The sequence below is a fragment of the Schistocerca piceifrons genome, chromosome 1 (assembly GCF_021461385.2).
Source record: "Schistocerca piceifrons isolate TAMUIC-IGC-003096 chromosome 1, iqSchPice1.1, whole genome shotgun sequence".
Classification (NCBI taxonomy): domain Eukaryota; kingdom Metazoa; phylum Arthropoda; class Insecta; order Orthoptera; family Acrididae; genus Schistocerca; species Schistocerca piceifrons.
The window spans coordinates 800,169,784-800,183,151 of NC_060138.1; the positions used below are offsets into that span (position 1 = coordinate 800,169,784).

The window sequence follows — 13,368 nt, forward strand, 5'->3', positions numbered from 1 at the left end:
AGTGTGCTGCCCTCTGGCAGCGCACCCGCTGATCTTTCCCCTTCTCCGCTCCTCTTCTTTTATGCTCTCCCCTCCCTCCTTGATCCCCCATAGCCTCCCAATGCTGCATCTGGCACCCTTGTCCTGCTGTCATCTAATCCCTGCATGCTCCATTACACAGCACTCTTCTCCTTCTCATCATTCCCTCCACCAGTCTCTGCTATCCCTCCCCCTCTCCATCCCCTTACCCCTTCCCTCTTCCCCACTCTGTATTTCTGCTTTTGCTCAATGCAGGAGTTGTTTTCTGGCTGCACTGGCCAGTTGAAGTGGTCATATGTGCATGATGTGTGCCTGCTTCTGTTTATGTGTGTGTTTTATTTCAAGAAGATGGCTGTGACCAAAAGATCAATGCATAATATTCTTTTGGTTGCCCCTTTCTGCAAGTCATCATCTTTATGGTCAGCAGCAATCTATATTTTTCAGTTCAATACTAATTAAAAGAAAGCCAGCTCATGTAATCAATATTGTCTGTTCTCTACTTCATAGTGATTTACCTCTGGATTTCTTACCTCACAAATACGAAGATTAATCATTAACAGTGATTTATAATGTAACCAATAAAAGTACAAACTTTACAAACTTTTTCCTCCTCTGAAATATCCTCAGCAGTAACCTCAAACGTAATGTTTTGTATTTGATATTATTGCAATGAAACATTTGGTCAGAAATCAACAAAATCTCATCAGTAAATGGAGAAGGGTTATATCTTTAGGCAGTGCAGTAGAGATTGTTCATGGAAGTATGACCTGACTTGTGTTACTCCTCAGTGTTGACACTTCCTCAAAATATTTGGAAAAGTAATTTTTCTCTTAAATTGTTCCAAGTATGTTGCTGACATTTCAACCAAAATATAATATTCACAAACAAATTTAAATTGATATTCTCATAAATCTAGTGAGGCACAACACACCAACATTCATTATTTGATGTAATGATGGGTGGAGCTCAAAGCTAGAGGTCAATCATTATGAAATGAATAATTGTAACTAGTGAAGCTGGTGCCACTTGTCGTGAATAAAATATTTCAGTTTTGACTGCAACTCTTCGTGAATAAAATATTTCAGTTTTGACTGCAACTCTTCTTGAAACTGAAAATGCCAGGTGTTTATGGACAGTGAAAGCTGCCACTTGTATAGTACCTTCAATTGTTCATCTTTTTCCTCATGTTACTAGCCAATGTTTAAAACTGTTAAAATGGTAATACAGAAAATATATGTATGTTTCCTGCTTGACAGTAAGATAATATGTACAAATCCCATACAAGCTAGATTCTCTCAGTTAGATACATTGTAGGTAACAGGTACATGTTATAAAGTGCTAGTATTAGTGTGCTTGGTGATTAATAAACAGAATTTCAATACTTTTGAGTTTTATTTTGAAGAAATTGTGTTTTGTTCCCTGTATCTCTCTCCCTTCTTCAAAACTAATATTATTGTCCCTTCATTGCTCAGATCCTGAGTATGTTCTTCCACAATAATAGAACCTCTGTATGTAGAGAGAAAAGGGGGGAGGGTGTTTACCCTGCACTTCCAAAAGTATTGTTTCTCAGTTGGTTAATCCACCAATACAGTGCCCCAAATTCCTACAAGTCTCAGTACTCAGCAGGATGTCATCTCTTTACCTAACTTTGTAAGCAAAAATTGGAGTCATTTCTTTGCAGGATACATATATGGAATGGCTTGAAGAGCACCCAAGGAATTGGATAGATGTCCCATCTACACCAGTGTTCTCCAAATTGTATATATCTCTACATCATACATACTCCTCAGTAAGTAGGTCTTGAGGATAATATCAAGATAAAGCAATAAGCAGCCAAGGCTGCTCCTGAAAATTACTCCAGATAATCTGAAACACCTTCTTACAATGTAGTAGCTGTAGCTCTTTAATATCCATGGTGGCAAAGGTTTGCTTTGCACCTTTCTCAAAATGCTTTGTAGCTCATATGCCTGTTGCTGAAATTCATTAGCATGAAGGGGATGATCAACCAGCTGAAGCTTTGAAGACTTTATATCAGAAAAAGGCTCTTGTGCCACAAAGACTCATTACTGGATGGACAGTGTGAAATAAACCAGCCATTTTTGTTTTGGTTTACATTTCTGTTTTGAAAGTTCTGTAATTCCAATGGTATCTAATAAGTGATTTCGTGTAATATATTAAATCTCATAAAATTTGTGAATCCATTTGTGTACTGGTAGGTCAAGCTTGTCCAATATATGTTCGCAATATTTTGCATTTACAAATGAAGCCATAATTAAGAAAATCTGGGCTAGCAATGTTATCTTTCAGTATTTTATATAATATGATGTATATCCTACGTAAAAGTCTTTTTTTTTATTGTATACGCCAGTGTCAGCATAAAATAAGCAAGGTTTTGTGGATAGTTACTAACAAAATTGTTAAACTTTTAATTGTTAATTTAATAAATTTGCACTTTAGCTTTGTTGACTTGATTGTTAAGAAACATATAGATAGTAGGAGCACAAGGCTCAAGGGGGTCAGTTGGACACAGTTTTGAGATGCAACCACTGTATTGTACGTATGTGCAATAATCTAATGGTTGTAATACAGTATTGTGACTATTTAGCCTGTTATGTGGAGTGGGCTCCCACTAAGAAGAAGTGGTGCAGTTTGTCATAAATAAACCAATTTAAAACGATTTGGTACCTGGATTATTTCATGGAATTTGCACAAACTTGATCCAGTTAGCAGATGAAATGGACCGAGGCAACGACTATTTCAGCAGCAACAATAGCACCGGCGGCAGGAAGCAGATTACTCCGAGTTACACTGAACTAAGATACATATAAGAAATCAACTGAACTATATATGTGTCACTGCAGAACTAATTACTAAAGTGTAATGTTTTGGAAACTGTTTTAGCAGTAAACATTTACATTTGTCTCAAAGTAAGTCTTTGAGTGGTGGAGGCCAACGTGATCAGTAAGAAACACCCCCATGATTACAGGTGTCTTGAATGTCTATAGAACACAAGAATAATTTTTGAGGTTTTTGTGGTTAAATCAAATAATCTCTTTTCGATGTTAAAAATATTGCCCCAGCAAAATTTCACTGCCTCCCCACGTAACGTAACAAAGAAGTTTCATTACAAGTGAAAGCACATAGAGGCTATCTGTAGAGCAGGCATTTGACAGAAACTCTCATGGTGGACAGTGCCAATGACCATTACATTTACAGGTGTTGCTAATACATATAACTGATGCCCATTACAAACATCCAAATATATGCTGCTAGACTGCTTAATGATGTTCATTCCCTTCATGGACAGCACTGAACCAGAGGGATGTAACCTCCTGAACAGTGAAGGTTACATGTAATCCATACTCTGGAGAGACATAAAAACTTCCCCAAAATAGTCATGAAGGATATCAGACCATATATCATTGCTCACATTTATAGTCCTCTTTTCATCAAGTAATGTAAAGTCCATGTCTACTACTGAAGAGCATGTTTCTGTGCATATACTAAAAAAATATACTTCCTTAAAATGTGGCATAATGAAGCAGTTTTATTATGAGGTCATATTGTGGAAAGTACTCCAGCCTTAGTAAAGAGTTACAAAATCCACTGCCAACCAAAAAGAAGTGCGGTACCTAGGAGATATGGCCAAATGCCAATAGAATTTTGTACATACGCACGCCATCAGCAGGTATGCAAATGATTCCAGGTACAATCTCTGTGATACAGTATTGCCAGGAGCTGACAGGATTTGAAAGGGCCTCATTGTGGGTCTGCATTTGGGCAGCTGATTGAACAGTGCAATACACAGTTTCGTGGGGCAGTTCGATGTGACAGTGGTTCAGTGTTGGACTGTATGGTGGTGAGCACAGGCATACTTTGTGACATGACAGCCTATATTTGACTGTGGGTGTTGGTTTTGGCCATGAGCAGCATTCAGTTTGCACACATTCCACGATGCAGACTCTGTGCAAGCACGCCTCTGGCCAAGGTTGGGTGGCATACAGCAGCTCTCAGTGCCATGTAATTCAGTGGTGGGGACAGCACACATTGGCTTCTGTCAGATTCAAATGAGTGGATTTTAAGTCAGTTCTGCCACCAGCACACCCAAAGGGTTATTTTAAATTGTTTGTATTTGCACGCCTAAAGCAGAAACCGTAACTGATACAGCAAATGACAATATATCAAATCAAACAGGAGATCAACACGATTTTGCCAGTATGCAGATATGATTTGTAATTAATATATGTGAGAATATACAGCATAAAGATGATTTTATAACTGAAATGCAGCAAATCTCTAATAACTTTTATAATACTTAAGGTACGATAGAGATCAAACACTCATATTGTAGCTCTTAGTAATGCACATTGACTGAACTACTCACAAGTGTCACATCATAATTAATTAAGCTGTGAGACACTTATTAATTGAACTTTAACTAAAAATTCTGCAAATAATTAATTACAAGACACATACACAGTCAGCAAGGCAGTATACATTGGCGCACATTCTTACACACCACATCCAACATTTAATTTATAAGATTTATATTTTATTGTGTTTTTAATCAATTGTTTATAAAGTTGCATAGTTTCATGCATGACTTAAAAACTATTACACTTATCATTATTGTGATTAATTCAATGACAAGAGAGATTATAAACTGATTTTAGCTCTGCAATAAAACTTTGCATTTGTTTAACTTTAATTTTTGTGCAAACTAATTAAGTTAAATGTATCACTCTTGTTTAAAATTTTAGAATGCAGCTAGTGATGCATTCAGAATTTTGATATCATTAACTTATAAAAAGTTTTGAAGCAGGCTGCTGAAAGTTCAAAATCATTAAGTGACACAGATGCAGGGTGTTTGTATGGAAGGGAGCTCCATGCATTAAAAGGGTGGCGCCCATCTTGCAGTCATGATTTGGTACGAGTTTGAAGAGGCAAGACCTTAGAGGTGATTTATTCATGCACATTTCCAGTGATAGGAATTTTTTGCATCAATAGTCGTGACCCTTAGGAATATATCACATGGGTTTCTTGAGGTCTTGGAATTTTTCTGCAGTTGTCAAGACTGATTTTTTTCCTGCCAGAAGTTCAGCAGGAATTGTATTTTTGTGAGTGAAGTTGATTAGGACTCTGAATTTGGACACGCCATCTGGACTGTAACTCATTTTGCCAGTGTGGGACTTTGAATATTTTCTGTTAATAAACAACACTTAGGTTTAGTGCATCTATTAAGTTGTGTTAGTGTAGAGTTTAGCTTAATTTTAGCTGTGAACACTGTCTTACTTGTATTTCATTTAATTTTTTTTATTTATTATGTTATATAGCTATTCTTAAATCACTTAATTCATAGTCGTTTCCACCAGCCTGTGAAATAATGTGTGAATTTTAAAGGCAATTAACTTGCAATGGTTGAACTAGAGACCATCATAGTTGAGGTACATTATTTAATGTCAGTTGCATCTATGTTCAATCTAGTAATTATTTGTCTGATTAATACATCAGAGTCAAAGTTATTAGTTTATTTTGTATACGAGCACATAATAACTAGGCAAGACCTTAAGTTATTCTTGGAATTAGATAGTGAGAGCTGTTAATGTCATTCTGATAATGGAGGATCACAGAACTGTGCACCAAGCACATCATAACCCTCTCACATCTGCACCAACCATCTTAGAACAATTAACAGCCTCCTGCAACATCCTGTGTAATCCCACACCATTGGTCAGAGACAGCAGCAGTTGGTTTAAGAAATTACCACCCTACACTTAGGCTGCCATTAGCACTACAACATAATGCAAACTGCTGCATCTGGATTGGCACCATGACTGGGATGACTGAATGGCACCACTTTGAGTTTAGTGATGAACTGCAGTTTTGCACTACCCTGGATGACTATCACCAGTAAGTATGACAATGACCTGGGTAGAGGTTCCATACTTCCAGTGTTTTGAGGAAGCACAATGGTGTTGCTCCTAGTGCCATAGCATGGCAAGCTGTTGGATATGGCTTCAGATCATGTTCGATAGTTGTAATGTAACTGGCAAGTGACCTCATTTTTGCCAGTAGTTGGTGTACTTGGCACACACAAATACTCAGAGTAAAATCAGATTGCCCGAAACACAAAAATACTTCACAAATCACATAAATTTTGGTTTTCTATGGTATGATTAAATCAATTATAGAACATTAATTCACTTAGGTGCAAATATACTGAAATATGTATTTCGGAATGTGAAATGTTGTTTTCACTTTAAGGTTGAGGGAAACTTTTGCAGTGATTGAAATCTATCATTATCACTATTTAAGTATATATTACATTTTAATTTAAAAAATTTCTGCAGAGTAAATGTCATGAAATACTACTGACTTACAAACTGCACCTTTTGATGTAAACAGTTGATATGTAGTTGTAGCATCTTTGAGTTGTGATGCTACATAAGCATCCCTTGCCACTTAGTATCTGAGTTGATTTTCAGCATGTGTTAATGTTGGCCAGTAATCTGGACTCTGTTTTGTTCTGATGTAAGAAGTAGCATGTTCTGGTATTACTTGTGAATCGTGATCAGAAATAAACATATGTGAGATATCTACAACTTTTAATTCAAATATGCACCACAGATAGGAAACATTTTTATCCTACTGTAACCAAAAGCAAGGAATTATATCTCTTAAACTATTGAGCCTACTTGCAGAAGAAGAAACTACATTGAATTATGACACAAGAGTTAAGGATCTTAACAGACTGGAAAGATAGGGCATGGGAGATTTGTTTTTGTGCAAGGTTGGGAGGATAATTATGGTCTATGAAGGCTTCAGTGAGACCCTCAGTATATTTCGGGAGGGACCACTCGTCACTGCAGATGCGATGGCTGTGGTTGGCTAGGCTGTATGGAATGGACTTCTTGGTATGGAGTGGGTGGCAGCTGTCGAAGTGGGGGTGTTGCTGGTGGCAAGTAGGTTTGATATGGATTGAGGTACTGATGTAGCCATTTTTGGGGTGAAGGTCAACATCTAGGAAGGTGGCTTGTTGGGTTAAGTAGGACCAGATGAAGCAAATGGGGGAGAAGTTGTTGAGGTTCTGGAAGAATGTGGATAGGGTGTCCTCACCCTCAGTCCATATCACAAAGATGTCGCCAATGAATATGAACCAGGTGAGGGGTTTAGGATTCTGGGTGTTTAGGAAGGATTCCTCTAGATGGCCTATGATTAGGTTGGCAAAGGATGGTGCCATTTTGGTGCTCATAGCCGTACTTTGGACTTGTTTGTAGGTATTGCCTTCAAAGGAGAAATAATTGGGGGTGAGGATAGACACACATCAAAGAAAGTTTTGCATCACCCCGGTTCCCAGAACTCCTGAAGATAGATGTTGACTGTGGATACTGTATCACAGACACAGTCCCTTTGACTGTTCAGAGATGTCACTAAACCTGTCCAACCATGCATGAGCAGTGCCTATTAGACAGAGGTTGTCTGACAGATGATCAGTTCCAGTCATTCCACCACGAAGGAGGTACATGGCTCGTGCTGTCTGTAGTTCAACCATTCCTAGACGATCAACACAGCGGTTTGATCATGTCTGCATTGTTACTTTGTGCCAGGAAGGGCTCTCAATAAGGGAAGTATCCAGGTGTCTTGGAGTGAACCAAAGCGATGTTGTTCAGACATGGAGGAGATACAGAGAGACAGGAACTGTCGATGACGTGCCTCGCTCAGGCTGCCCAAGGTCTACTACTGCAGTGGATGAGTGCTACCTAAGAATTATGGCTCAGAGGAACCCTCACAGCAACGCCACCATGTTGAATAATGCTTTTTGTGCAGCCTCAGGACGTCATGTTATGATTCAAACTGTGCGCAATAGGCTGCATGATATGCAACTTCACTACTGACATCCTTGGCAAGATGTCACCAATGAATCTGAACCAGGTGAGGGGTTTAGGATTCTGGGTGTTTAGGAAGGATTCCTCTAGATGGCCTATGAATAGGTTGGCAAAGGATGGTGCCATTTTGGTGCTCATAGCCGTACTTTGCAAAAATGACACCATGCAGAGCAGTACAGATGGGCCCAGCAACATGCCAAACCGACCGCTCAAGACTGGCATCATGTTCTCTTCACCAATGAGTGTTGCATATGCCTTCAACCAGACAATCGTTGGAGACATGTTTGGAAGCAACCCGGTCAGGCTGAACACCTTAGATACACTGTCCAGTGAGTGCAGCAAGGTGGAGGTTCCCTGCTGCTTTGGGCTGGCATTATGTGGGGCCTACTTATGACACTGGTGGTCATGGAAGGCACTGTAATGGCTGTACGATATGTGAATGCCATCCTTCAACCGACAGCACAACCATATCGACAGCATATTGGTGAGGCATTCGTCTTCATGGATGACAATTTGCACCCCCCCCCCCCCCCTCGTGCACATCTTGTGAATGACTTCCTTCAGGATCACAGAATCACTCGACTAGAGTGGCCAGCATGTTCTCCAGACATAAACCCTATCAAACATGCCTGGAAAAGATTGAAAAGGGCTTGTTATGGATGACATGACCCACCAACCACTCTGAGGGATCTACGCCAAACTGCCATTGAGGAGTGGGACAATTTGGACCAACAGTGCCTTGATGAACTTGTGGATAGTATGCCACAACAAATACAGGCATGTGTCAATGCAAGAGGATGTGCCACTGGGTATTAGAGGTACCAGTGTGTACAGCAATCTGGACCATCACCTCTGAAGGTCTAGCTGTATGGTGGTACAACATGCAATGTGTGATTTTCATTAGCATTAAAAAAGGCAGAAATGATGTTTATGGTGATCTCTTTTCCAATTTTCTGCATAGGTTCCAGAACTCTTGGGAACCTTTTTTGACGTGTGTAGTTGGTCATGGCAACCAGGAAGGAGGTCGCTGGTTTGGAATCTGTCCAATGTTGGGAAAGGTAGTGTTCAATAGTGGTAAGGCCATGTGCATTAGGGATGTTAGTTTAATAATATTGTTACAATTATCTATCATGTAATATTATTGCAACAAATTATTATAATATGTATTTGTAAATGACTCCTGGTGATCTTTGTTCACACCATCAACAGGTGAATCAGGACTGTACAAAAAAAAAAAAAAACAGAGGGGGAAATGTTAATTATTAAAGGGAAAATGAAGTGGTATCATAGCACAGCAAAATACAGAGGTTGAATACTGTCGGTAACTCAAAAAGCAGGACAGGATAAAAAGTAAGTCTCTCAAGGCTAACAGGTTATCAGTTTGGAATCATATCATACTTAATTGAATAACCAGAATCTAGGCACAAGTTCTCATTAACTGCATGGTGAGCTTTTCATATAACAGTTTACATGAGTACAGTAGGTTCTATACCAACATAAAGTCAACTGTCACATTTTGTATCACTCACTCAGTAATTTGCAGAGCAGACACACCAGCTTGTTAATGTAGGCAGAGGTGCCTCATTTCCAAGAACAGTCTATTACCATTTGCTGCAGGAAATACTTTGGGAAAAATGTGCCCTGAAGGACATGCCTCATCACACAGAGCATGAGTGTTGCAAGGAGCAGAAGAGTTAATTATAAGCAGGAAAGCCAATGATTTGGTCTTCTCCAATGAAACTTTGTTTAGTATTGTTGCAAATAAAAGGTAGAACAAAGTTTGGCACAACCTGAGCTAAGAATTCCCTGCATTGCAGGCAGAACATTTGTAAAATTTTCACTGTTAAGACTTCCAATCACCTTATTTAAAGTATGAGGATTGCATACTAGAGTACTGAGGATGTTTCACAGCCTTATTTTCTGCAATTTCTGCATGACATTCTCAATGTTATTTACCATAATAATGCATATTCTAATATAATGCATTATACAAAGGAAAGCTCTGTGTGGTATGGACATTGTTTCTTTTCTTGAATGATCCTCGTACTTATCACAACTTGTACCAACTTTGAATTTGGATTTCTATCATGAAGCACTAGTCCACATACTTGTTTTCCACATGTGATAGCACAAGAAATAGGAATATATGTACTCAGTACCAAATATGGGACCTATATGAAGAAGGCCATCTTGCAACACTAAACATATCACAAAGAAACAGCATCATACCCTACACTTAATTAGCATTTTGTGCACTCTGTTCCTTACATTGTAATAAGGCTACTGTGATCTCAGATTGTAGTGAGTCTACTGGGTACTGTGATGTTACAGTCATAATTTACATTTCCCCATTTCTATGATATGTATCTTTCATCTCGTTCATAATTAATATATCCCTCAAGGAACAATTTCCATGCCCTGTAGTGTAAATGCTTCCCTTAATTTTGTGAATGAAAGAGAATGTTTTAAATCTTTTAGAAGGGTTTTCTTTTTATGTCACATTTGCTGGTTACTTTTCAAGTGAATTGGAACTCACAGAGAAATTAACAAAGTTCATCAAAAGTCTGATTTATTTGACTGCTTATATTACTTTCTTGGACAACAGCAACAGAGAACACTATCTTTACTGTTTATAAGTAGCGGTACTACATACTTTAAATCCTAAAGTTCATTTCATATTTTTTCATTGTTTCCCATACTTCAGACCTTTCATCAAGTCTCTCAAATTTCTTTAAAAACTTTATGAATATACTAGTGAATTTCCTTTGTCAATGATCTTGACACACCATGAAGATAGTATTATACAGATTATCCTTCTATCAAGTAATATTATTGCAGCAAATTACTATAAAATGTATTTGTGAGTGACTTTTGGTGATCTCTGTAGTTTGTGTGGTATATAGTTATGACTTTTCTTATTACAACCAAATAAAAATGACTTTACAATAATACAATGTGTATTTTGCAGAAGCTAACCTATGGTGCATTCTTGAGGAATATAAACTGAATTAAATTGTGTATAGATCTGAGAATTAATGTCTGTTTGACTACAAGTGAAATTATTTAAAAAGGAAAAATACAACATGTTGAGTGACACAATGATAATTTAATGCTACCATTTTGCTCACCTGTAATTGTTTATTGATCTGATGAAATTACAGTTTCCATGAGACATAAGAGTCACAAATTATCTTTGATAATGATAGAAATTGAAGAAATTAGTAAAAATTTGTGTCACAGACTGGATATGAACCCAGGCCTTCTGCTCAGTAGGCAGATGTGTTAACAATTACACAACTGTAGCAGTATGGTTACACAGCCACACGGTCTACCTTAAGTAGTAGGGTATTAGAGTCTGCATTCAGCATGGAAACATAGCAGACGTGCTAGCATTTTTCATGTGTGGAGTGAGAGCTCACCTTTCTGACAGCCATTGCTTATGCGCTGGCTTAGCGTCTATGATACATAGCAAACCATTACCATAAATCTTCACTCCAAGTTACTTTCTGCTATGACTGTGCCTGCCCTAAAGCACTTGAGGTTGAACATTTTCTGTGAGATGAAGTCAAAATCCCAGCAACCAACATTATAGGAGTACACTTGTCAATCTTGAATAGCATGGTCTTATGTTAAAACCATTAACAATGCAACATGTGGATTTATCTTATACAAGACCAAACAGTGCTCTGCTTCTGTCATGCTGATGGCAAAATCGGGACAGTGACCACTGACCACACAGACTTAGGCATGAGTATGACATTCATTTTCAAATTGCAATTCAAACTTCCACCAGAGGAAGCTGTTGCAGCACAGTACATGGCCATTGTGTGAAGGATAGGACACAGTTTTGGAAATATGCTCTAAATGGTATGTAACAGGTCACCATGGATCTCTGAAACCATGTCCTGTTCTATCAACAGATTGGCGTATGCAGTCCAATAATTAAGTATGACGGTCAGACTTGCACCCATTCCAGGTGCGGCAAATAAGGCCACCTTAGATCTAAATGCCTACAACAATGCATTAAGCAACTTCCAGTGACCAGAAAACCATCTGCACTGCAAACAATGGTACTACTGGTGACCTATGCCACTGCTGTCACTTCTGATGCCTCATGATGACACACATAGGCCACAATTGAGCCATATCATAGCCCAATGGAGGGCGCCTTGGATGGCCCACCACCTCATCCGGCTGTTGACTACCTTCTGACGGTATCAACACTGCTGCCCACTGACCCAACCCATGACAATAAGATTGAGATCAACCCACTCATCATCCCTTTTGTGGCCTTCTTGGCAGATTGACATGACTCCTTGCCATTGTTGGACATGAAAGGTCGCACAAGGAAACAAAGTTCTCTGAAATGTCACAAGAGAAGACACTGAGCCATCTCCTGTCAACAAGAGACATTGTAGGCCAAAGACGAAGCCACCACCTACTGGAACAATGCTCACAAAATTGCCACCGCCGAAGGATACGATGTGAGCGCAGTGACATCCACTGATGTGGTTATACTCAACCCCTAAAGCACCATAAGGGTGCCAAAGCATTAAATGGACATAGCGCATCTGTAACTAGACCAAGAACCACTACACCATCTTTTGAGGACAAAATGGATGATACACTGATGCTCTCCTCTGCAGCATGACACAAAGAGGTAAATATAGATGTCTCTGTCATGTAAAGAAGTTTTATTGTTGATTCAAGTTAGACAGTGTTATCCTAGTTACTCATTGGGAAAGTTAGGAAAGACACTGTGATAGACAACAAGTTTTGATGGGAACAGTTAATTTGCATGTTGATTTGTTTAAGTGGAAGAGTAGGAAACTTTAATATGACTACAAGTATATTCTGAAGTTGTGTAATAATACAATACTAGGTGGTCTTAAAAAGTTCCATATGAGACAATATTATTTTCAGCACAATTAAGGTCAGTCTTTTAATCAAGTCTTTTCAATATAATATTGCTACACAAAAACTGAAACACGTACTTCATCAAAAAACATGAAAACACGGTAAAATGAAAGTTTTTGCATAAATACATTTTAATCAAGAAAAAATACTTACATCATAAAATGTATCAGATTCATATAAGCCTCCACCCCAGACCCGTAGCATGTTCATGTTTGCTTCCTTTGCTGAGTTAAGCAAGTATTTGATCTTCGTCTCATTGTAGCTCATTTCAGATAGAATGTTGGATGGGATCCAGTTTGATCCTTTTGCAAATACTGGTACACCATTTACAAGAAAATAAAAAGTCAACCCTGTGGCAATATAACATAATAATTATTGAGTCTGCCAGTGAACCCATGTCAAGCTGTCAAATAAAACAACACTTTAAAACATCAAAACTGTAATTTCTGGGCACAGTTCTACATGTGTGTGTGAATGGATAAAAGGCTAAGCAACTGCTTGTGATAAGCACGAGATCTGGACTTGAGTCCTAGTCCTGCAAAAATTT

General features: G+C 38.4%; 1 protein-coding gene across 1 annotated transcript in view; it reads right to left on the reverse strand.

The window, feature by feature from the left end:
- The window catches only part of LOC124789643 (beta-mannosidase), a 244,783-nt gene that overhangs the window by 94,541 nt on the left and 136,874 nt on the right, over nucleotides 1–13,368 (reverse strand). The window contains exon 8 of the mRNA XM_047257076.1: nucleotides 12,975–13,171. Within this exon, the coding sequence (XP_047113032.1) occupies nucleotides 12,975–13,171 (197 nt within the window). The remainder of the gene's footprint in view (nucleotides 1–12,974; nucleotides 13,172–13,368) is intronic.